Below are 25,072 nucleotides of genomic sequence, written 5' to 3'. Positions count from 1 at the left end.
AGCTGTAAAATGAAGGGTTTGGAGCGGATGATCTATAAGGTCTCCTCCAGCTGTTGTCCCTATGGCCCAATGCTGGATAAAGGGGCCGTTTCAATGACCATCTCTGCATAGATGACTATTAGATCTATTTGTATAGCTTTAAACCTCTCATCTCACATCTCTAGCTGCCTATTACACATCTTTAGCTGGATATACCACAGACTTCTTAAACTCAAGTCATCATCTTTTCCTCCAAACTCTGACATCTTCCTAACTTCCCTATTACTATTGAGGACACCATCCAGCCTGGCAACCAAGTGTAATGTTCAGCTCCTCACTCTCTCATCGCCTACACCCAATCTGCTGTTAAGTCATGTTGCTTCTACCTTTGGAACATCTCATATGACCCCTTCTTTCATCTGATGCTGCCACCATCCTGGTGCAGGCCCTCATCACCTTGAACCTGGACCACTGAAATAGCCTCTCTGTTTATCTGCCTGCTTCAAGTTCCACTAATGCACCCCCCGCCCCCACCCCCCACCTCCTGCCCCAGTCCCCACTCTGCTCAGCACTGTCCTCCAATTTTCCCAGCAGTTTTTATGAAATAGTGGATTTTTGTCCCAAAAGCTGGGATCTTTGGGTTTGTCATATACTGTCTTGCTGAGGTCGCTTGCCCCCAGTCTATTCCACTGATCCTCCTTTCTGTCTCTTAGCCAGTACCAAATTGTTTTGATGACCGCTGCTTTGTAATATAGTCTGAGATCTGGGACTGCAAGGCCCCCTTCCTTTGTATTTTTTTTCATTATTTCCCTGGATATCCTTGATCTTTTGTTATTCCAAATGAACTTTGTTATGGTTTTTTCTAAATCAGTAAAAAACATTTTTGGAAGTTCCATGGGTATGGCACTAAATAGATAGATGAGTTTGGGTAGGATGGTCATTTTTATTATATTGGCTCGTCCTACCCATGAGCAGTTAATGTTCTTCCAATTGTTCAAGCCTAGTTTTAGTTGTGTGGAAAGTGTTTTGTAGTTGTGTTCATATAGATCCTGTGTTTGTCTCGGGAGATAGATTCCTAAGTATTTTATTTTGTCTAAGGTGATTTTGAATGGGATTTCTCTTTCTGGTTCTTGCTGCTGAGCTGTGTTGGAATTATATAGAAATGCTGATGACTTATGTGGGTTTATTTTGTATCCTGCAACTTTGCTAAAGTTGTTGATTATTTCGATTAGCTTTTTGGTTGAATCTCTAGGATTCTTTAAGTAGACCATCATGTCATCTGCAAAGAGCGATAATTTGGTCTCCTCCTTGCCTATTTTAATGCCTTCAATTTCTTTTTCTTCTCTAATTGCTACTGCTAGTGTTTCTAGTACAATGTCAAATAATAGAGGTGATAATGGGCATCCTTGTTTCACTCCTGATCTTAATGGGAATGGATTTAGTTTATCCCCATTGCAGATGATATTAGCTGATGGTTTTAGATATATACTGTTTATTATTTTTAGGAATGACCTCCCTAATGATCTCCCTAAAAAGTAAGTCTAACTATGCCATCCCCTTATTCAATCAAAACTGGGAATTCCCTATTTCTTCCAGGATCAAATAATATTGTTTGGCTTGGAAAGCCTTCCATAATCTGAGTCCTTCCTACTTTCCCAGTCTTTTTCTACCTTTCCCATGTATACTCTGTAATCCATTGACACCAGCCTCCAGTCACTCCCATCTCTAACTCCCGTCTCCAATTCTCTGGTTGTCATCCATGTCTGGAACTCTCTCCCATCTCTGCCTCCTAGCTTCCTTTCAAGATTCAGCTATCAAGTCCCATTTCCTGCAAGAAGCCTTTCCTGGGCCTCCTTAATCGCAATGTCTTCCCTCTGAGACAACTTCCAATTTTATCCTGCTTACATCTGGTTTTGTAAATAGTTGTTTGCATATTGTCTTCCTCTTTAGACTGTGAGTTCCTTGAGAGCTGGGACAGTTTTTGGCCTTTCTTTGTAAGCCCAATGTTTAGTGCACTGCCTGACACAAAGCAGGTGTTAAATATATGCTAGTTGACTAACAGGAAGTCCCCTACCTCAACCCCCCCTCCCTCCAAAGCTGTAGCAAGAATACCAGTCATCACACAAACACAAGTTTAATGCATCAGGAGAAAGCCAGGTAACCTCCACTAGAACAGGGGAAAGGGCAGTCGCCCCTGTCAACATGGAAACACTTCAGGTGGGAGGTAGATCCCATCTGAAGTCAAGTAGTTCTTTTGTCTCCAGAAGCCTTTCCCAGTATATCACACCCTCCTTCCCAGGATCGAACTCGGGACCTTCAGCTTGAGAGACTGATGCGCCTCTTACTACGCCAAAGCTGAAGCAGACGTCTATTGTCTGGTGGGACCCTCCCTTGGGGAAACCTCTCCTGTGACAAGGTCAAAACCTGGGGTTTCCACCCTCAAACTAAATAAACTGGGGATCTCTAGATTTCCATGTTGACACCTCTTAGCTCTGAGATTCCCTGTCTCACTCTCTCAAGCAGAGGGCTATGAACCCAAGACCTCCATCTTGGTGATCTGGGCCTGCTCACTGAAGCTTACATTTGCTTTAGGGTCCCCAGAAATCACTTGGGGAAGATTCCCCAAAAGTCTTCCTTTAAGGTGATGTGGAAGCCAAATAGGTTTATCCTTCAAACCTAGGAGAGAGTAGTAGTAAAGATGCCTAATAATCTAGGCCACATTCTCTTATTTCAAACCCAGCCTGTGGGGAGGTAGGGAAAGGGTGGCAGCCTTGGGAGAGAGAGCCAGATAAATGAAATTGAGTCCAGTCTCACAGGGTAGTTTAAGAACCAGAAGACAGAGATGCTAGGAGAAAGGAGGTGGGAAGTGAAGTGGGGGTGATATACTGGTGAGAAGACAAACCAGCAGTCTTCCCTGCCAACATGTTCCAGGACGAGCGGGTCAAAGCAGAGGCCCTAAAAAAGAAGCCTAAGCCCACACCCCCATAGCACCTTGGAAACCAGCCTGGCTTGCTGGCACAAAGACCTTCTGTCAGCCTGGCCCCCAGGCTGTGGACTCCCCAGGCATGGCCAAATGAATGAAATTTTCATGGCTCCAAATTAATATATTCACTGGAAGGAAGAAAATCTGTCACTGGCATGACAGGAAGCAACCAAAACACAGCTGTAGGACCTTACTGCAGGCCCATTATCCTGCATAAGAATAACACTTGGGAACAGCCTCCCCCTACCCACCCCAGTCCTCTTCCCCTGGCCAACTTCTTCACTCGCAGTTTCACCCAGTGGATTCAAAGCTTGCTTTGTAGGGGGCTCGGGAATGTTGAATTTCTCTTTTCTGTGTGTCCTTGACACAGCCTAATGATCGATAGTTTTAGGAGCAGGGAAGTCAGCCACAGACTTCCCCACCCCCAAAGCATGCCCAGTTCCTTTCAAATGGCTATTGAGCCCTTCTGGGGGTGTTTGGAGGAAGGGGCATACCAGGCTGCCCAGAAGCAGAGGCAGGGACCAAGGCACAGAGATGCAAATAATACAAGGTCTGGCTTTCCCACAAGGGAAGGGATGCTTTCCCCACCAAACCCTTGGGGATCTGGCAGTGTGGGGAGGTACATACCATCTATCAGTACCTCAAGAGCCCCTCTCCCTGGACCACAACTACTTGTGTCTCCTTATGTTGGCACTTAAAGATCAAGACCTCAAGGGTAGATTATAACTCCTAATTACATATATCTTACCCCAGTGATTCAGAGACGATTTCCCTTCTCCAGTGCTGCATGCCAAGCCACAGGACCCTGGTCTAAATCCATCCACAGCACTCACCAGATAGTCCTCCCCTTTCCCAACTTAACAGTGGTAAAACCATAGAAGCTTACCAGGGGGGCAGCTGGGTAGCTCAGTAGATTGAGAGTCAGGCCTAGAGATAGGATGTCCTGGGTTCAAATCTGGCCTCAGACACTTCCCAGCTGTGTGACCCTGGGCAAGCCACTTGACCCCCATTGCCTAGCCCTTCTTCTGCCTAGCCACTCTTCTGCCTTGGAACCAATACACAGTATTGATTCCAAGATGGAAGGTAAGGGTTAAAAAAAAAAAAAGCTTACCAGGTTGAGAAGATACCTCATTGTCCTACTCTTACTCCTTCAATATCCAGTCTAATCTGCCTTTTCCTAACTAACACCCTATCAGGGTAGGGGGGTAGGGGTGGAGTACTCAATATCTGTCTCCATTTCTCTCATAGCCCCACCAAGATGATTCAATAGCAGTCAGCAAGGAAAGGAGAGAGAGAAAGAGAATGAGAGAGAGAGATAGAAAGAGAGAGAATGAGCGAGAAAGAACAAGAAAGAGAGAGAGCAAGAGACAGAGAATGAGAACATTATTCAGGGAGAAATTTAGGAAATGAAAACTATATGAAGAGGCAAAAAGAGAATGAGAATCATACATACCATGACTACATTTTAAAAAATTGCCACAAAACCAGGAGAAAAAAGTGTCCAAGTAAAACATCCAAAGGGTACTCAAAAGCAGGTGTTTATATTACCACACATATATAATTTACAAATTGCAAACAATGTGAAGTTTGTAGCTTTACACAATTTTTTAATGCATTTGTTTAGTTAAGTGTTTTTTGTTAGTGATAGTGATTGCTAAATGTTTAAAAAAAAGCAATTTAGGCAGGGTAAAAACAAAAGTTCTTAATACAGTTTTATCTTTCACAAGCTATTAAAGATCCTGAAGAAGTTTTCTAAATCCTGGTGCTTAAGGTTCCTTTTCTGCCAAGTGGGGTTGATAAGTCTCTGTACTCCATACTTTACCACAAGGTTGTTTGCCAAGAGCACAGGAGTTAATGGATGTAAATGAGCTCTGACAAATGCAAAGTGCTACACTGAAACAAGGGGTTATTGTTATTATTACTATTACTATTACCAGGTTCATCCCTCTCCAATCCATCCTGCACACAGAGGCTCCTCCTAAAGCACAAGCCTGACTATGCTTCTTCCAGGTCAATAAATTCCCATGGCTCCCCATTATCTCTAGATTCAAATATGTACTGCTGTTTGGGATTTGATGCCCTTTACAACTTGGCTTTAAACTACCTTTCCAGCTTGTTACCCGTAATTTCCCTTCTGGCCTTCTTACTGTTCTTTTCAAACAATACTCACCTCCCATCTTGGGGCCTTTGTAATGACTGACCCTAACTCCTAGAATGTACTCCTCCTTATCCCTACCTCTTAAAACCTCTAATTTCCTTTAAAGCTCAGCTTAAAATTTATCTCTTGCATGAATTTCTTGATTCCCACCTCCTACCAGTTACTAATTCTACCAACCTCATATATATGTTATATGTGCTTACAGGTATACATGTTGTCTGCTCTAACTTCCTAGAGGCCAGGGATGGCTTTCATTTTTGTTTTTGTACCCCCAAGGCCTAGCAGAGTGCTAGACATATGATAGGAACACATTAAATGTTTGTTGACTGATCACTGATGTTGCTGCTCACAGTGAACAAAGAACATTTGGATCAGGGCAGACAGCCCATGAGATAGTGGAGCTGAATCCACAAGATACTAAGAAGGAACTCGCCTTACTTAGAGGATACTAAGAGGAACAGGTTCCTCTCTCTGTCGCCATCTCTCTGACTGACTCTGTCTTCTCTCTTCTCTTTCTCTCCCCCTGCCCCCTTGACTCCCAACTACACAAAGGCCTTGGTGCCAAAGCCCTTTGCTCCTGACCCAAAGGATCACAGACTGGGAAATGCAAAAAGCTCATCTGAGGCTCCTGCAGAAACCCAAGATTCAGTGTAAGAGAAACCTCATAAATCCCCCCCACCCCAAGAGCCCAGGCCCTTAGAACTTCCAATCAACAATTGCTTCCAAAGGAAACCAGGTTTCATTCACAAAACTTCATCACAATGAGAAAAATGGCAGTCAGGCTCAAGGGTACATATGCAGCCCAGAAGGACAGCAGAAACTTAGGGAGTAAGACTCAACATCAACAATTGAAACCAAGGGGAAGAAATAAGGCTTTGGATTATATAAGTCCTCCACCCACCCCTTTCCAGGAAGCCAGAAGCCAGAAATAGCCTGACCAGGTTATTAAGAAGAGATTATAGATCAGGGTTCCAAGTGTCTAATTGCCTAGTATACACCAAACTCTAGCAGCTCCCTGTCTCCAGGGGAAGACTGCTCAAACTGGCCAGTTGCTGAGGTATTCTGTCAGTGCCAGCTGAGAAGCCTTGATGGGTCTGGCCACCAAAGGCCCAGTTGCTCCCAAAAGAGTGACATCTGTACCCATAGCTTAAGATTGTAGAAAGAATGCCAGAAGAAGGAGTCAAAGACCTGGGTCTGAGTCCTGGCTTCAACACTTACTAGCTGTATAACCCTGAGTGGTTTAACTCTATGAGCTTTAATATTCTCCTCTATAAAAAGGTCATAAGCCTGTACTACCTACCTTATGGGGTTGTTGCAAGAATGGTGCTTTGTAAGTAGCAGCTTACAGTCTTGGGGAAGAGGGAGGAATGGAAGAGGATTTGGAACTTAAAGCTTTAAAAAACAGGAATGTTAAAAATGGGTTTTACATGTAATTGGGGGAAAAAAAATTTTAAGTAAGTAGCAGCTGTTTCTTCAGGAGAAGGGACTGGTCAAAAAGACCAGTGGCCCAGATTTCTAGAACTGCCATAAAGAAAAAGCTTTATTAACTACAAGGCATTACATATAACTGGGAACCAATTCTTTTATTTCTATATCCTTTTCAAACTTCCTAAGTACCAGAACTTAAGGGAAGAGGGGGGCCTGCAGGAAGGGTTAATTTAGGACAGAAAGGCCAGTGAGGGAGCAAGAGGAACTGAAAATATACATGTACATCTGATCAACAAGAAGCAAGCAGACAGTTTTCAAGGAACTGCTGCATCAGCAGCCTACCAGGAGCTCCAGTGGGTCAGCCCACTTTGCCTCAGATTGAATGGGGGTGAAGAAAAAGGATAGCTGGGAGCAAAGACTGAGAAGCAGTGATCTTCAACATTAAGGGGAAGCCATGATATGTATGTAATGCCTTTAACTAGGTCTCTCCTACAAGGAATCCTCGTTGTCCAAGAGAAAGGGAAGTCCAACATGAACTAAGATAAATGACTCTTTGCATTTCTAGATGGATTTCTGCTTTGCTAAGCCTCTTCAAATACATGGTGTCATGTTAACTTCCCAACCATGACTCAGGGGTCAGAAGGTAGGTATTGCCATCTTCAATTTATAGATGAAGAAATCAAGGTCCAGACCTTAAGTAGCTGTCCAAATTTCACATAGCAAGTTAATGGCAAAATCACTTGTCAAACAGTTTTTGAAAACAGTAAACAAGGTCCAAGAAAATCCCTAATGGGGTCATGATACAACTGAACAGCAAAAACAACAATTTCAGAAGAAAGTCCCTAGAGGGGGATGGACTGGAAAGGCCTCCAGCAGGGCTCACAATTTTCCTTTCAGAACTCAATGCCTAAAACCAGATTTGGTCTTTATTTTTCAGAAGGTCCAAATTTCAGGTTTCTCTAAGAAGAGGAAAATCTCACAAAAACATTTAATCCTCCTCATCTCCCTGGCATATCACTTACATGCCAGTCTTAGTTTTAAGGACCTTTGAAACAACATGGGCTAGATAAACACTGAACAAAAAATGAGATAAGAAGGAGAAAAGCCCAGGTTGGTGGCTTTCTCTTAGTTCTCACAAAGCACTTTGTTTTTTTAACTCTCTAATATACTTAATAGAGTATATCTTGGAATATCCCAGACTTGTGGTGTATAATATAGGAGCTCAATAAATGCCTAGTGACTTTGAATAAACATACTCAAGGGAGAAATGTCTTACCTAAACTCTATATTGTCCCCACTGTCTAGCTTTGCAAGGAGAAAATACCTCACAACATTTATTCTATTTGTATTTTGAAATTCCTGTTTAATAAGAATTAATATACACAGTGCTCCCAGTACTCATCTATTCGGGGTGAAAATACTTTAAGATGGCCAAAAAAGCCCCCACCACATCAGGGAGAAGAGATCCATTGTAGGAATCAATTCAACAGTTATTGAGTACCCACTAAAGGCAGAATATTGTTCAATTCAAATTCAACAAACATTTACTGAATGCCTGTTATGGTACAAAAAACAATGAGCTAGATACTACATATATAAATGTTAAAATAAAGGCATCCTAGCTCTCAAGATGCTTATATTCTTGGGAGAGGAAGAGCAGGCAAGAGAATATATCCAATGAAAGCCAAATAATTAAATGCAAGATTGTGATAAGAGAGAATACTGACAGCCGAGGGTCTGGTTGGGGAATGATCATGGAAGACAGCAAGTGAACAATTGTTGAAGATAGATCAGAGGTGAAAAGGAGGAGGCAGCCCACTCTGTGCTGGGTAGGAGGGGAAAGAGGAGAAGGGAATTTATGTGAATCTGTGGAAGGAGTAAATGTAATATCAAGTCTGGGTAACAGCTTAAAAAAACAAAACATGATGCTGTGGAAAGGTTGCTGGAATTGTAGTCAGAGGACTAGGGCTGAAATACCTGTTCTCCAACTTCTCTTGTCTTTGGATGAATCAGTTTATTTCTCAGGGTCTTAGTTTCCTCAATTGCAAATTGGAAAGGTTAGATTAGATACATTCCAAGGTCCGTTCGAATTCTTAAATTTGTGACTATAACGGGCCAGTTCGGCTGGAAATTAGAGAGGGTAGCAGTAATATGAAAGAAGCATAGTGAGGTAGGTTGAAGACATTGTGGAGAAGCTTTAAAATTAAGCTGGAAAGTTTGAATTTTATTCCTATATGCAACAAAGGTTTACTGAAGGCCTTTGAGCAGGGGAGCGACATGGTCAGAAGCCTTCTTTCTGGCCCTGCCTTAGGAAAATTACTTTGATACTGATTTAGAAGATGATTTAGAGGGGTATAAGGCTAGTAGCAAGGAAAATTATTAGGCATCTTTTACATTAATTCTGGGGGAAGAAATGAAGCCTGGCATAAAGTAACAGCACAAGTGCACTGAGGGTAGCTACAATGACTATTAGCTTCCATGATCCATATTTAGATTCAGTTAACTTTTCTTTCATCCTCTCTCTTTTTCTTATAGTCTCTCTTTCAGACAAAGTTCAATCCATGGACCTTTTTCTCATCTCTATCAGAAAGGGCAGTCTCAGGGCTCTAGGGCCTCTGGACACATTCTTCTCTAGTTAACTTTCTGGAAAAAAAAAAGGGAATCAGCTTTCTATGTCCAAGTTAGATGCCAAAGTCAAGTCTCAAAGAACAGAGAAACTGTCTTCTGTAAGGTGTTTGCAAAGAACTCAAATCTGGATAGCAGTACAAAGTTCTCTGATTAGTAAGAGAACATCTAATGTTCCTAGGACATCCTTAGATGAAAAGTCACAGATATGCTTTAGGGTGCAGGGAAAAGAGTGCTAGATTTGGAACAAGAAGTCCTGACTTCAAGGCCTTACTTACTCTGTCACCTATGGGACCTTGGACAACTCATTTAACCTTCTGATTAACCTTACTCAAATGTAAACTTATTTTACAAAGGGGAAAACTGAAGCCTAGAGAGACTTGCCATAGAAAGCTAGCTATTCTGCATCAATCATTTGCCTCCAATGAGCAATTACAGAACACTATTAAGAAGAGTAAAGCCTCTCATTACAATAGGCTCTTTTGGTCACAATTTAAAACAGATTCAGAGAAACTGGAGCTGTCTCTAAAGAGAGCAACAAAGATTATTAAAAATAATGGCAAATAGAGTTAATAGACAAGTTAAAGAACTGAGACTATTTGAGTCTGGACAAGAAGTCAGCAATGTGATTATTGCTTTTAAGGAAATGAAGAAGAGATTTTATGAGGATAACAATAACCCATTATTTCCAGGTTCATAAATGGACAGAAAGGAAGGAAAAGAATTTAAATTAAAAACAAGAAGATTGGTTGGACATCAGGAAGAATCTAACTGATGGGATTAAAACCCTGGGGGGGAAAAAAAAACTACAGTAAAAAGTTATTGTGTATCTGTCCATAAATTCTCCAAAAAGAACAGAACCATCTGTCTTAAACAGATTAAGCACTTCATGGAAACTTGATGAGAGAGGAGAATTAGAGACCAATGAATCGACTCCCTTGATTTAAAAGTTAGGAAACCCTGGTCCAGTGGAAAGAGTGCTGTATTTGGCATTAGAGAAGCTACATTCAAATCCTGGGTCTACTATTAGCCACTGGTATGAGAAACAATTTCTTTGGACCTGTTTCCTCCTCTGTATGTAAACTGAGAAGATTGGACTAGATGGCTTCTGAGGACCCTTTCTATTCTAAATTTATGATACTAGGAAACTGAGGCCCACAGAAACTATGTGAATTGCAGAAGGTGACGCAGTGATAGTCAGTTGTTGGCAGAGCCCAGACCAGAGCCCAGTATGCCATACAGATAGAAGACATCAGACTGAAAGTCAGGAAACCTGGATTCAAATCCTACCCCTGCCAAATGCTAGTTTGGCAAATTATTTAATTTCTCAGGTCCCTCAGCAACATTCAAGTTACAGAGAAGTTGCCAAATTCAAGGAGGAAGTTTCTACACTGGGAGTGACCTACCTATGAAATCATATTTGTCAAAGACAGGACCAACTGTAAACCTCAAATTTCCTTAGACTTATAATTGTTGAAAATTTCACCATTGGGATATTTCATACTTGGAAAATTTCTTACTGATAGTCTATTGGAATGGGAACTCCATTGGCATGGGAGGTTCCTTCTCTTCCCTTCTTAAGATTACTTTAGGACAGAAACCCTTTGCTGAACAATGGAAAGGACTTTGACCTATGCTTAAGCATAGAACAGGAATTTCTTTGAGTCTTGATTGATTTAGAATTGATACAATGGAGATACTTGGAATAAATCTCCACCCTATTCAGTCCTAATAGGATTGAGTAAGGGCTGCAGCCTAGATCAAAATTTAATTATTCCAATCTCTACCATACTCAAGTTAACAGGATTTAGAAAGGGCTGTAGCAAAGGAGTATAGATTTAATCATTTGAAAATATGACCTTCAACAGACATGTGCAAAAGCCAGAAACCTCTGGGCGGTCCTGGCGAGAGCCTTCCATTGACAGGGAAATTGATGAAGAGTGATTGGTAGATGTGAGGACTGAGGGGAGGCAACTTGGATGGTGTCCTTAAAGATAGGAGGGGAGTATGGGTGTCACCTGAAGGAAAACCCCTGCTCCCTAGAAGTTTCTATAACCAAATTTGCCAATCTATTCATAAAAATGGTCATTTTGGCACCCAGGGCATCGTGGACTCTGTCAAGAGAGTATGGATAGCCCCTGGTATAACTACTGTAGCCTCTAAAGTATGTTCAGCCTGCCCTATTTGCCAGGCATATAACCAACATGCATATCGTGGAAAAGCCTTTGGGGGACGTCCTCTGGCTTACACACCTTTTGAACATCTACAGATAGATTTCATTACAATGCCAAAAGCTGGACGTTATAAATTTTGTCTAGTAATTGTAGATCAACTAACCAGATGGCCGGAAGCATTTCCTACGACCCGAGCCACAGCAGATTTTGTTGCAAAGATACTTTTAAAAGAAATTATTCCTCGTTTTGGCCTACCAGCACGTATTGACTCCGATAGAGGGAGTCATTTTACCGATTCTGTCTTAAATCAAATATATTCTTGCTTGGGGATAACTCCAAAATTCCATGTTCCATATCACCCCCAGAGCTCAGGCCAAGTGGAGAGGATGAATAAAGAACTTAAGACTATGATTGGCAAATTATGCACTGAGACCCATTTAAAATGGCCTGAAATTCTCCCTCTGGCCCTATTTTATCTTAGAAGCAGGCCTAGAGGAGACTTACATATTTCACCATTTGAGATGCTTTTTGGACATCCGCCTATACAGGCTAAGCCTTTCTCCCCGGCTTATACATCGCTATTAGGGGGAGATATTACTATTGCTTCCTATATACAGGAGTTACAGCACAAACTACGTGAACTTCATGAATCCGGAGCTGCAGTACAAGCTGGACCATTAGACTTTTCTCTGCATGACCTGAACCCAGGAGATAAAGTTTATATCAAGAATTTCAAGCGAACTGGAGCAACTGAACCTTCATGGGAAGGACCATTCCAAATATTATTAACTACTCCAACATCTATAAAGATTGGAGAAAGAGACTCTTGGATTCACTGCTCACATGTGAAGAAAGCATCTTCTGCTGAGACTGATTGACTCTATCCTATCATATGAATTGTGACTCTATCTTATCATATGAATTGGAGATAATAATCCATAGACAAATGGATGCTGGTTTTTTTTCAAGAATATATTGAATTACTGATTTTTTTCTTATTTTTTCTTATTTCTTTTCTTTTATTTTTTGATCAGAATATTTGATTTTTTCTCATTTTTGTACTGAAGGTACACATAATTAATATTAATATTTTTTCCCTGCAGTAATACAAGTTAATATATATACTCTTGCTATAATATCAATATATGCCTAAAAGCTTTAAACTATGGGAACCTGCCATTTATTGATAAAATATTATAGGACTGTGATTAATGTTTGTGTCTGATTCCAGGAAAAGGGATAAAAACAAGGAGCACAGACTAAACCTGAATAGTGCCAATAGAGCACACATGAAATATTAAAGTGAGACTCAAGGTTGCGACGCTTAACTTATGTTTAAGTCGTAGGACTTCCTTGTATCTACACTCCTTTTGAAGTACTCAAACAAGTACAAAGCTTGACTATCATGCTGGCTCCCTATATCTCTGAAAAAAAAAAATCAGACAAGGGAATGACATTTCCCCATCAAAATAGAATTCTAATTCTTTCCTTCTTATATTATGGCAACTTCCTGTAGTCTTGGCTACAAATGGCTAAGTGAAATATTACTGTATTCTGTCCTACATACTTGTGGGATAGAAATTACTTTAAACTGGACCTATACAAAGCCTATTTTGAATTTTTCTTATGTTTTTGATTATTTTTCTATTCTTTTGATAATTGACACATACACCCCCATAACTGAACATTGCATTCTGAGCTAAACTTGATATTTTTTTTTAAATACTTACTTCAGGGGGGATTGTATTTTAATTTAAAATCTAAGAATTTTTGAATTTTTTTTGTTTGAGATTTTATTTTTATAAAAATCCAAGACTTTTGTTTAAGATTTTACTGTTATAAAAAATTTTCAAAGATTTTGATTTTGTTCGAGAAAAGATCTTCAAGAAAGAAGCTTGAAACTTTTATATCCAGAGAATGAACTGTTGCAGAAAGATGCCAAAAACCTACACTTCATCAAGAAGATCAAGAATGAACTTTGGATGTGATTGATTGGAATGAACTTTTGATTGAACATTTATTGTAACATTTATGCCAAAAGGGACTGCCCCTAATTTGGCTTTCTGTCAATGCGCCTAGCAAACATTGGTTTTGCTTTCTTTTCTTTTCTATTTCCTCTCTCACTATTCTAATTTCTCTTAGAAAATTGAATATTGTGTATATCTTTAGTTAGAAGTGAATTTAGAACTACAAAATGATTATGTTAAATGATCAATGGGGAGACTAGTCTCCCAATGATCATCAGGGGGGATTGTAAACCTCAAATTTCCTTAGACTTATAATTGTTGAAAATTTCACCATTGGGATATTTCATACTTGGAAAATTTCTTACTGATAGTCTATTGGAATGGGAACTCCATTGGCATGGGAGGTTCCTTCTCTTCCCTTCTTAAGATTACTTTAGGACAGAAACCCTTTGCTGAACAATGGAAAGGACTTTGACCTATGCTTAAGCATAGAACAGGAATTTCTTTGAGTCTTGATTGATTTAGAATTGATACAATGGAGATACTTGGAATAAATCTCCACCCTATTCAGTCCTAATAGGATTGAGTAAGGGCTGCAGCCTAGATCAAAATTTAATTATTCCAATCTCTACCATACTCAAGTTAACAGGATTTAGAAAGGGCTGTAGCAAAGGAGTATAGATTTAATCATTTGAAAATATGACCTTCAACAGACATGTGCAAAAGCCAGAAACCTCTGGGCGGTCCTGGCGAGAGCCTTCCATTGACAGGGAAATTGATGAAGAGTGATTGGTAGATGTGAGGACTGAGGGGAGGCAACTTGGATGGTGTCCTTAAAGATAGGAGGGGAGTATGGGTGTCACCTGAAGGAAAACCCCTGCTCCCTAGAAGTTTCTATAACCAAATTTGCCAATCTATTCATAAAAATGGTCATTTTGGCACCCAGGGCATCGTGGACTCTGTCAAGAGAGTATGGATAGCCCCTGGTATAACTACTGTAGCCTCTAAAGTATGTTCAGCCTGCCCTATTTGCCAGGCATATAACCAACATGCATATCGTGGAAAAGCCTTTGGGGGACGTCCTCTGGCTTACACACCTTTTGAACATCTACAGATAGATTTCATTACAATGCCAAAAGCTGGACGTTATAAATTTTGTCTAGTAATTGTAGATCAACTAACCAGATGGCCGGAAGCATTTCCTACGACCCGAGCCACAGCAGATTTTGTTGCAAAGATACTTTTAAAAGAAATTATTCCTCGTTTTGGCCTACCAGCACGTATTGACTCCGATAGAGGGAGTCATTTTACCGATTCTGTCTTAAATCAAATATATTCTTGCTTGGGGATAACTCCAAAATTCCATGTTCCATATCACCCCCAGAGCTCAGGCCAAGTGGAGAGGATGAATAAAGAACTTAAGACTATGATTGGCAAATTATGCACTGAGACCCATTTAAAATGGCCTGAAATTCTCCCTCTGGCCCTATTTTATCTTAGAAGCAGGCCTAGAGGAGACTTACATATTTCACCATTTGAGATGCTTTTTGGACATCCGCCTATACAGGCTAAGCCTTTCTCCCCGGCTTATACATCGCTATTAGGGGGAGATATTACTATTGCTTCCTATATACAGGAGTTACAGCACAAACTACGTGAACTTCATGAATCCGGAGCTGCAGTACAAGCTGGACCATTAGACTTTTCTCTGCATGACCTGAACCCAGGAGATAAAGTTTATATCAAGAATTTCAAGCGAACTGGAGCAACTGAACCTTCATGGGAAGGACCATTCCAAATATTATTAACTACTCCAACATCTATAAAGATTGGAGAAAGAGACTCTTGGATTCACTGCTCACATGTGAAGAAAGCATCTTCTGCTGAGACTGATTGACTCTATCCTATCATATGAATTGTGACTCTATCTTATCATATGAATTGGAGATAATAATCCATAGACAAATGGATGCTGGTTTTTTTTCAAGAATATATTGAATTACTGATTTTTTTCTTATTTTTTCTTATTTCTTTTCTTTTATTTTTTGATCAGAATATTTGATTTTTTCTCATTTTTGTACTGAAGGTACACATAATTAATATTAATATTTTTTCCCTGCAGTAATACAAGTTAATATATATACTCTTGCTATAATATCAATATATGCCTAAAAGCTTTAAACTATGGGAACCTGCCATTTATTGATAAAATATTATAGGACTGTGATTAATGTTTGTGTCTGATTCCAGGAAAAGGGATAAAAACAAGGAGCACAGACTAAACCTGAATAGTGCCAATAGAGCACACATGAAATATTAAAGTGAGACTCAAGGTTGCGACGCTTAACTTATGTTTAAGTCGTAGGACTTCCTTGTATCTACACTCCTTTTGAAGTACTCAAACAAGTACAAAGCTTGACTATCATGCTGGCTCCCTATATCTCTGAAAAAAAAAAATCAGACAAGGGAATGACATTTCCCCATCAAAATAGAATTCTAATTCTTTCCTTCTTATATTATGGCAACTTCCTGTAGTCTTGGCTACAAATGGCTAAGTGAAATATTACTGTATTCTGTCCTACATACTTGTGGGATAGAAATTACTTTAAACTGGACCTATACAAAGCCTATTTTGAATTTTTCTTATGTTTTTGATTATTTTTCTATTCTTTTGATAATTGACACATACACCCCCATAACTGAACATTGCATTCTGAGCTAAACTTGATATTTTTTTTTAAATACTTACTTCAGGGGGGATTGTATTTTAATTTAAAATCTAAGAATTTTTGAATTTTTTTTGTTTGAGATTTTATTTTTATAAAAATCCAAGACTTTTGTTTAAGATTTTACTGTTATAAAAAATTTTCAAAGATTTTGATTTTGTTCGAGAAAAGATCTTCAAGAAAGAAGCTTGAAACTTTTATATCCAGAGAATGAACTGTTGCAGAAAGATGCCAAAAACCTACACTTCATCAAGAAGATCAAGAATGAACTTTGGATGTGATTGATTGGAATGAACTTTTGATTGAACATTTATTGTAACATTTATGCCAAAAGGGACTGCCCCTAATTTGGCTTTCTGTCAATGCGCCTAGCAAACATTGGTTTTGCTTTCTTTTCTTTTCTATTTCCTCTCTCACTATTCTAATTTCTCTTAGAAAATTGAATATTGTGTATATCTTTAGTTAGAAGTGAATTTAGAACTACAAAATGATTATGTTAAATGATCAATGGGGAGACTAGTCTCCCAATGATCATCAGGGGGGATTGTAAACCTCAAATTTCCTTAGACTTATAATTGTTGAAAATTTCACCATTGGGATATTTCATACTTGGAAAATTTCTTACTGATAGTCTATTGGAATGGGAACTCCATTGGCATGGGAGGTTCCTTCTCTTCCCTTCTTAAGATTACTTTAGGACAGAAACCCTTTGCTGAACAATGGAAAGGACTTTGACCTATGCTTAAGCATAGAACAGGAATTTCTTTGAGTCTTGATTGATTTAGAATTGATACAATGGAGATACTTGGAATAAATCTCCACCCTATTCAGTCCTAATAGGATTGAGTAAGGGCTGCAGCCTAGATCAAAATTTAATTATTCCAATCTCTACCATACTCAAGTTAACAGGATTTAGAAAGGGCTGTAGCAAAGGAGTATAGATTTAATCATTTGAAAATATGACCTTCAACAGACATGTGCAAAAGCCAGAAACCTCTGGGCGGTCCTGGCGAGAGCCTCCATTGACAGGGAAATTGATGAAGAGTGATTGGTAGATGTGAGGACTGAGGGGAGGCAACTTGGATGGTGTCCTTAAAGATAGGAGGGTCTGGAGACTGAAGGGGGGTGGAGTTTTTTTTGGGTCGGTGTGGTTCCTGGGCTCTGAGGAAGCTTGCTCTGAAGGAAGCTGAAGGTGGGGGCCTCTGAGACTGTTTCTCCATTTTGGACACGTGAGTAATAGGGACTGGTCTCTTTTCTTTGCCCCAGTTATCTAAGGGCTTGGGCCTTTTGGCCCAGCCTAAACAGAAGGGGTATTTAAGCCCTATTCCCTTCTCTCCCCTTTCTCTCTATATATATATCTCTAATTCCTTTCTTGCTCCTATTGTAATTAAACTCCAAAAAAGGCTGACGGCTGACTTGAGTTTTTCATTTAGGAATTACATAGCTGATTCCTTGGCGACCTTAAATTAATATATATCAGTCTTTTAAAGTGATTCCCTTGTAACACAACCCACCACCACCAAAAAAAAAGTTAAATGATGTCTCTATCCAATTTATTAGGAGCAGACATTCAACTACTGTCTTTGGCTGACCAAATTACAAAGGGTAGTAAAAAATTACTTATTCCCCCCCTCTGTCCTTTCCTACCACCAAGAACACAACTGGTTTAGGAAATTAAAAAAAAAATAGAAACAATTATTCCCAGAAAACAGAAGTGATCTTTTCTTTATTTTTTGTAATCCCTACCTAACGCTTAGTAGTAATTCTAAGGCAGAAGAGCGGCAAGGACTAGGCAATCGGGTATAAGAGACTTGCCCAGGGTCAGAATGCAAGGAAGTGTCTGAGACCAAATTTGAACCCAGGTCCTTCATTGTCCAGGCCTGGCAATGTATTCACTGTGCCACCTAGCTCCTTCAGCAGTGATCTTTAAACACCAGAAAGGAGATGATGATGACAACTACAACAGAAGAGTTGTGCACTTTGAATTGCTGTTAGTTTGACTCAGCAGAACTGAGTGTCCTGACACATCTTGACCAAATTTACCATCATTAATCTTTGCCTGATTGTAGGTGGGGTTGGGAGCCAACTGGTAATGCCTGGAAGAGGAACTGCCCAGAATACAGAATAGGGCCAGACTATTGAAGCTACCTTTCTACAGAGGGTTGGACTAATGCCTCAGATAGAGAACAAGGAGAACTTTTAGGGTGAAGAGTCCAGATCAGAAAGGAAAGGAACAGAAAGCCATTAGTCCCCTGCTTCACCTATTCTAACTAGCCCTGTTCTCTAGAGACAGAAAGTCATTAATATTATGGCGCTGCTTTTGATACTATTCTGGATTTCAACCACAGTGAACTCCAGCAGAACAGCCTAAACTTGTCCAGGTTACAGAAAAAAATGAAATGCAGAGCTGTTGAGCTCATTTGCCAAGGCCAGAGTAATCAACCCTAAGCAGACCAAGAACACAGAAGGCAAGAGAGCCTGGGAGCAGGGGAACAGGCTCAATTTAAAACTCTGAAAATAACCCAAAGTTCCAAACATGACAAGCTATGGCAGGGAAGAAAGGAATTCAAATACCCTACTTTTCTCAGCCCCACCTACGCCCAAACCCAGCCATCATCAGGAATGGGGAGTAGGGGTTCTTCACCAACAAATCCACAGAATCATAGAACCTCAAGAGTTGGAAGAGACCTCAAAAGTCCAAATAAGGTCATCTAAACCCTCTAGACGAGTCCCCTCTACAACAATCCCCAACAAATGGCTAAAGAAGTTCTGCATGAAGACATCCAAAAGACTGCAGTTCATTCTAATTTTGGAAAGCTCTGTTAGTCAATTTTCCCCCTATCTTGACCTGAATTGTTTCCCCAAACTTCTAAACTGTTACTAAAAGGGCAAGGTGGCCAGATGGGAGAGGTCCCTCCAGATCAAAGTAAGCTTGCCTCCTGGGAAGACAAAGGAACAAAAAGGCATCTCTTGTCCCAAGGGTCTCCTGTGAGAGTCAGCTGAGTAATGAGCTTGAGGAGTCACTTTTTGGTCATTTAAATGCGGATCTTCAGGGTGGACACAGGAAACTGACGAGTTTTCTCAGAATTCAATTCTGCCCACGTTAAGATGAGACAGTGAGAAACAGGTCAGGATTTGGATTTGGAAAACCGAGTTTCTAATGGATCTCTGCCACTTGGGATAACTCTGCCTCCTCCATAGGCAAGTCACTCTCTTTTTCTGGGCCTCAGTTTCCTCTTCTATAAATGGACCCTATGGAAAGAAGACATGATCTCTACCCCTTCATCCTTTCCATTTCTAAAACCTGGGGATTCCTCCCAGGCTCTGCCCTTCTCCCCCATGAACTTCAGTTCACGAACATGGGGGGGGGGGGGGAGGCGGCGGAAGGGCACAGATGCCAGCGTACTGCCCCGGCTGGCGTCCCTTCCCAGTTCCCAGTCCCCCTCACCCGCTGCAGCTCCAGCTCGATCTCTCCGGCTTTGAGCAGGATGGGCCCCCGCACCGCGTACTCCACCGCCTTCACCAGCGGGTTCATAGATTCGGGCGTCAGGATACGCTCGCGTCCGTTCTTCTCCGGCCGCAGCTTCAGCACCGTCGAGGCCTCGGCGGCCGCACTGCTCCAGCCCCGGCCCCGGCTCCGGCCCCAGCCCGGGGAGCGCTGGCAGCATCCGGCGCGCAGCCCCAGCACCAGCCCCGCTGCCCGCTGCATGGCTCTAGCGGTCCTCCGCCCCACTAGCCCGGTACCCTGGCAAAAACAAACCCTCGATCAGCAAACCGCCCACCCGCCCCCGGGCGCCGCCCCCCTGCAGCCTCCTCCCCCGCCCCCCGGCCGAGCGGAGGGGTTATTTCATTGGCGGGGGTGCAGGGTCGTATGCAAGCGCAGCCACCGAGGCACTCTCCGTACGCCCGATTCGCGGCAGCTGAGCCCGGGCACCCGATGCTGGCAAAGGAGGCGGCGCAGGACACCACATGCCTGTCTCCTTCTCCCCGCGCCTAAGCCTGGCGCTCTCGCTTCTAGCTGGCCCCGGACACTGTCACCAACGGTGGCTGCAGCAGCAGCATCACCCGCGTCGGGTTCCCGGCTCTTGGCTCCCGACTCCCGATTCCCGCAGCAGCCACTCACAAGACTGCCCTCTCAGCCTCTTTCCCACTCCAACCAGGAGAAGTCAGGGAGCCGGCTCTAAAGCATCTCGTCGTTCCCTGGGACTTGTAGTTCCCAGAGCGGGTTTCGTGGCGCAGGTGCAAGATAGAGGAGAAACTACAGTTCCCATGATGCACTGCATTAAACCCGAAGTTTGGCGGGAGGTGGGGCGGGGAGGGAAAGAGCCAGACTCGCTCTTCCAGGCTTGCAGCGAGTTATTTGGGGTACAGTGAAAGAAAAGGAAGGAGGGAAGATGGACATCTGGGGAGTACGCGGTTCTTGTAGCAGTAGAAATGTATCTTTCTTCCCCTCTTCCTTTAAGTGCAGTTTTATGAAAATCCTGCTCTGCCCCCGCTCCCCACCTCACATCTACACCTGCGGGCATGCTTAGCTGTCTGGGCGGGAGTGCAGAATCTGTTGCAGTCTCGGAGTTGGTTTCATCATCCTCTTATACAGCAATGTGGACAGCGCATGGCAGCCCAAATCCCAGCGCTCTCCTGTCTTCTAAGGGATTTGAATGGAAGTTGGCTGCCTCTGGGGCTAGGCAGAGAGGGCAATACAATAAACATTTACTGCCTTACTGTATATAAAGTACTGAACTTGGTGCTCGGGGACGCACAAAACTTTAGATAATTGGTGAATTTATCAGAGCTTGGCAGCGGTCATCCACACAACCCTGACTGGCTGTGCTTTAGAGTCCTGGATAGAGTCAGATCTGAGTTAAAAAAAAAAAAAAACAGTCTTGACTCAGCTATTATCTGGTTGATCTTGGACAAATTACCTAATGCCTCCCAATCTGTTTCCTTGTTAAGATTTGCTTGTTGAAAAGGACCTTAGAAGTCACCAATTCCTTTATACACTTGAGATGACCCATTCCAACCCCCTCGTTATTACAGATGAAGAAACTGAAGCAACTTTTCTTTGATAATTGTGGAGAAAATGGATAAACCCCGTGTGTATGGTGCACTTGGGGAAAATATTTTCTCCCCAGAAAGAGTAACCTTAGAAATAAAAAGAAACAGGTTGCGTAAATAGAGATCCTCAGGTTAGAAAGAGCAGGATAAATTATACTGCTTTCTATCTTGAAGTAGTCTTCTACTATTTTAGAGATTTCCTAGCCTATCAACACATTTTAATGAGACTAACCTCAGAAAAATGCATTATCCCACTGGAACAAACTTGATCTCTGCAATTACTGAGATTCCAAGGCTAATATGCTGCCCCCCTCCCAGGTTAGCCTACTCTCCCCTGTCACTCTCCTTATTACTGAACCTCTCAAATAAGACATGTAACTGAGAAGTTTGCTCAATTGATCCCTCTTGCTGTCTAGATATAGCATTTATATATTGCTCTAAGGTTTTCAAATCACTTTACAAATATCTCATCTGATTCTTACAACAGTCCTTCAAGGTAGATACTATTATTATCCCCATTTTACAGTTAAGGAAACTGAGGCAGACAGCATTTAGGTGACTTGCCCATGGTCACACAGCTAGTAAGTGTCTGAATCTGGATTTGAACTCTGGTCTTCTTAACTCCTGGCTCAGCCGTCTTGCCCACTTGTCTTTCTTCATGCATCAATATGGGATAGGAGTCTTATAGAATTGAAAGGCATTGATGGATTTATTCTATATCAATGGTTAGAACATCCAGATATCAAACTGATGCAATCACACACCTATTTGAATATATGTGATTTCCCCACTAGGAAGAGCTTCAGCTCCTTGTGAGCAGAAACTTTTTTGTCTTTGTATCTCCAAGCAGCCCTGCCTTTCTTGGGAGTATAGTCTTATTCATTCTAGATGCTTAATGCATTTGTTTTTAAACCTTTGCTTTCTGTCCTCTAAGACAGAGAAGGGCAAAGGCTAGGTACTGAGGGCTAAGTGACTTGGCTAGGGTCACACAGTTAGGAAGTATTAAGGCTTGATTTGAGCCCAGGTCCTCCTAACCCTAGGCCTGGTGCTCTTCCACTGTGCCACCTAACTCCCCCTCAATAAATGTCATTTGAGCTTAATTGATATATATGATAGAACATCTCATGCTATCCATTTGCACAAGTCTTAAATACAGATCAGAAGTTTGCTTGGAGAATAAAGAATTAGAGAACTAAGGGTGAAATGTTATTCCAGGATGTTTTCATCAAAACAAATTAGGAAATTGGATTCTTTTTCCCCCTTACGGCCATCTCTTTGATTAAATAAGCAATATTAGAATCTTTATTTTCTCTAAATTTTGTTCCTCATCCAACACTTGGTATAGAACTTTGCTCATAGTAGACACTTCATAAACATTTGTTATGTTTGACTTTTTATGCCTGTTTATTTTATTCATTTTTTAAAAAATTTCTGGATTATATTATGTATCATCACACAAAACATATTTCCTTTTTATTCATTTTTGTAAGTGAATAATCTTATAAAACCAAACCCTAAAACATAATACCCAAATAAACAACTGATAAATTATATGCTTTCATTTGCATTTCTGCTCCAACAATTCTTTCTCTGGAGGTGGATAGCATTCTTTTTATAAGCCCCTCAGAATTGTCCTAGATCATTGTCAAAGTCTATCACATTGTTCCACAATATTTCAGTTACCATGTATATGTTCTCCTGGTTCTGCTTATTTCTCTCTGAATCAGTTCATGTAAGTCTTTCCAGTTCTTTCTGAAATCATCCTGTTCATCATTCCTTAAAGCACAGTAGTGTTCCATCATCATCATATACCACAATTTGTTCAATCATTCCCCAAGTGGAGGGATATTCCTTTAGTTTCCAATTCTTTGCCATTACAAAAAGAGGTGCTACAATTTTTTTTTATAAGTAGGTCTTTTTTCATTTTTAAAAATCTCTTTGGGATACAGACCAAGCAGTCGTATTACTGAATCAAAAAGTATGCATTCTGGAATGACCTCCAGGAATTGATGCAGAGTGAGAGGAGCAGAACCAGGAGAACATTGTACACAGAGACTGACATACTGTGGTAAAATTGAATGTAATGAACTTCTCCATTAGTGGCAATGCAGTGATCCTGAACAACCCAGAGGGATCTATGAGAAAGAACACTATCCGTATTCAGAGGCAACACTGTGGGAGTAGAAACACAGAAGAAAAACAACTACTTGATTACATGGATATGGTTGGGAATGTAGACTCTAAATGAACATCCTAGTGCAAACATCAACAACATGGAAATAGGTTCTGATCAAGGACACATGTAATATGCAGTGGAATTGTTTATCTGCTATGGGAAGAGTGGAAATAGGGGAGGGAGGGAGGGAAAGAATATGATTCTTGTTACCAAGGAATAATGTTCTAAATTGACTAAATAAAAATTTTAAGAAGTATGCATTCTTTTATAGCCTTTTGAGCATAATTCCAAATTGTCCTTTAGAATGGTCAGAGCAGTTCACAACTCCACCAGCAATGCATTAGTGTCCCAATTTTGCCATATTCCCTCCAACATTTATCACTTTCCTTTACCAGATTGGCCAATCTGATAGGTGTGAGGTGGTACCTCAGAACTGTTTTAATTTGCCTTTCTCAATCAAGAAGGATTTAGAATATTTTTTCACATGATTATTGATATTTGATTTCTTAATCTGAAAACTGCCTACTGGTATCCTTTGACCATTTGTTAATTGGGGGAATTACTTAGATTCTTATAAATTTTACTTAGTTCTTTATATATTTGAGGAATGAGATCTTTATCAGAGAAATTTGTTGTAAAATGTTTTTCCCACTTTGCTGCTTCCCTTCCAATCTTGGCTGCATTGGTTTTATTTGTACAAAACCTTTTTAATTTAATATAATAAAAATTATTCATTTTACATCTTGTAATGTTCTCTGTCTCTTGTTCAGTCATAAATTCTTCCCTTCTCTATAGATCTGACGGGTAAACTATTCTATGTTCCCCTAATTTACTTATAATATCACTCTTTATGTTTAAATCATATACCCATTTTGACCTTATCTTGGAAGAGGGTATGAGAGATTAATCTAAACCTAATTTTTGCCATACTGTGATTGACTTTGAATGCTAACCCTGTACCATAGCACCTTTAGGCATATAAACAGAAGACCTAGAAAGTGGAGACAAATTTCCTTCCATTATTCTTCCTGGTTTCTCTTCAGATTATTCATATGTTATATGTTAATATTAGACATGTTATACCTGGGCAAGTTCTGAATCTGTCCTCTCAGAAATACCATTTTGATTTACTAAATGTATTGCTGATAAAGATAATAAATGAACCACAGGAAAAATTATAAAGTCGTAGATCTAGAGCTGGAAAGAACTGTAGAAGTCATATGGTTCAACTCTTTTTTTTTTTTAATGGTTGAGGAAACGGAGATGTTAAATGATGGGTTCCTCTATGTTCCTATACTGAAAAACTAGGAAGAACTACTTAGGATGCTAAGGGAACTAGATCTATTTTCCCAACTAAACAGCTTTCACTCTTCTTCCAAAATTTCTAATCTATCTCTGACACAGAAGCTTCTATCTGCTTCACAGATTTCCTCCGGGAAATTCTACTTTCTTTAAGAAACTGTAATTTCACTGGTGTTGTTCATCCTTTGTTTCAAAAAGGACCAATGACATCAAGGGATGATGTCTTGACTTGCAAATGAATTGGGCTTAAGTTAGAGTTTCACAAAGTCATAAGCCTCCCTCTTTCCTCTAGAGTCATCAAAGTCCAGTTATGAGACAAAAGTCAGATCAACTAGCAGTGGCCCAGGATTCAGTAGATAACCTTGGTGTCTTCATTGTCTGACTAAGTCCTAAGAGCTTCTCTGTTCCTGTTTCAACCACCTTCATAGCTGTTGGAACAAATTATTTTCATTCACCTATTCTTCACAGTCTTGGGATAGACATTCCCCTAATGCACCTA

The 25,072-nt window shown here is 40.7% G+C and overlaps 1 protein-coding gene across 4 annotated transcripts in view; it reads right to left on the bottom strand.

Annotated features, from left to right (window-relative positions):
- The window catches only part of GPT2 (glutamic--pyruvic transaminase 2), a 61,665-nt gene extending 41,398 nt beyond the window's left edge, over nt 1-20,267 (bottom strand). Inside the window, exons 1-2 of one of the 4 annotated variants that reach the window (XM_007474821.3) lie at nt 20,164-20,267; nt 19,489-19,785 (exon numbers count right to left, since the gene is read on the bottom strand). In XM_007474821.3, coding sequence (XP_007474883.1) covers nt 19,489-19,749 — 261 coding nt within the window. In that variant the 5' untranslated portion in view covers nt 19,750-19,785; nt 20,164-20,267. Of the gene's footprint in view, nt 1-19,488; nt 19,786-19,927 lie in introns of all 4 variants that reach the window. The other 3 variants (XM_056812253.1, XM_056812254.1, XM_001363153.4) reach the window with 3 other exon arrangements.
- Nucleotides 20,268-25,072: the final 4,805 nt, after the last annotated feature.

Source organism: Monodelphis domestica, chromosome 1, assembly GCF_027887165.1.
Source record: "Monodelphis domestica isolate mMonDom1 chromosome 1, mMonDom1.pri, whole genome shotgun sequence".
Classification (NCBI taxonomy): domain Eukaryota; kingdom Metazoa; phylum Chordata; class Mammalia; order Didelphimorphia; family Didelphidae; genus Monodelphis; species Monodelphis domestica.
Note: the sequence above shows the minus strand (reverse complement) of the source record. Positions and strands in the feature narration are given on the sequence as shown.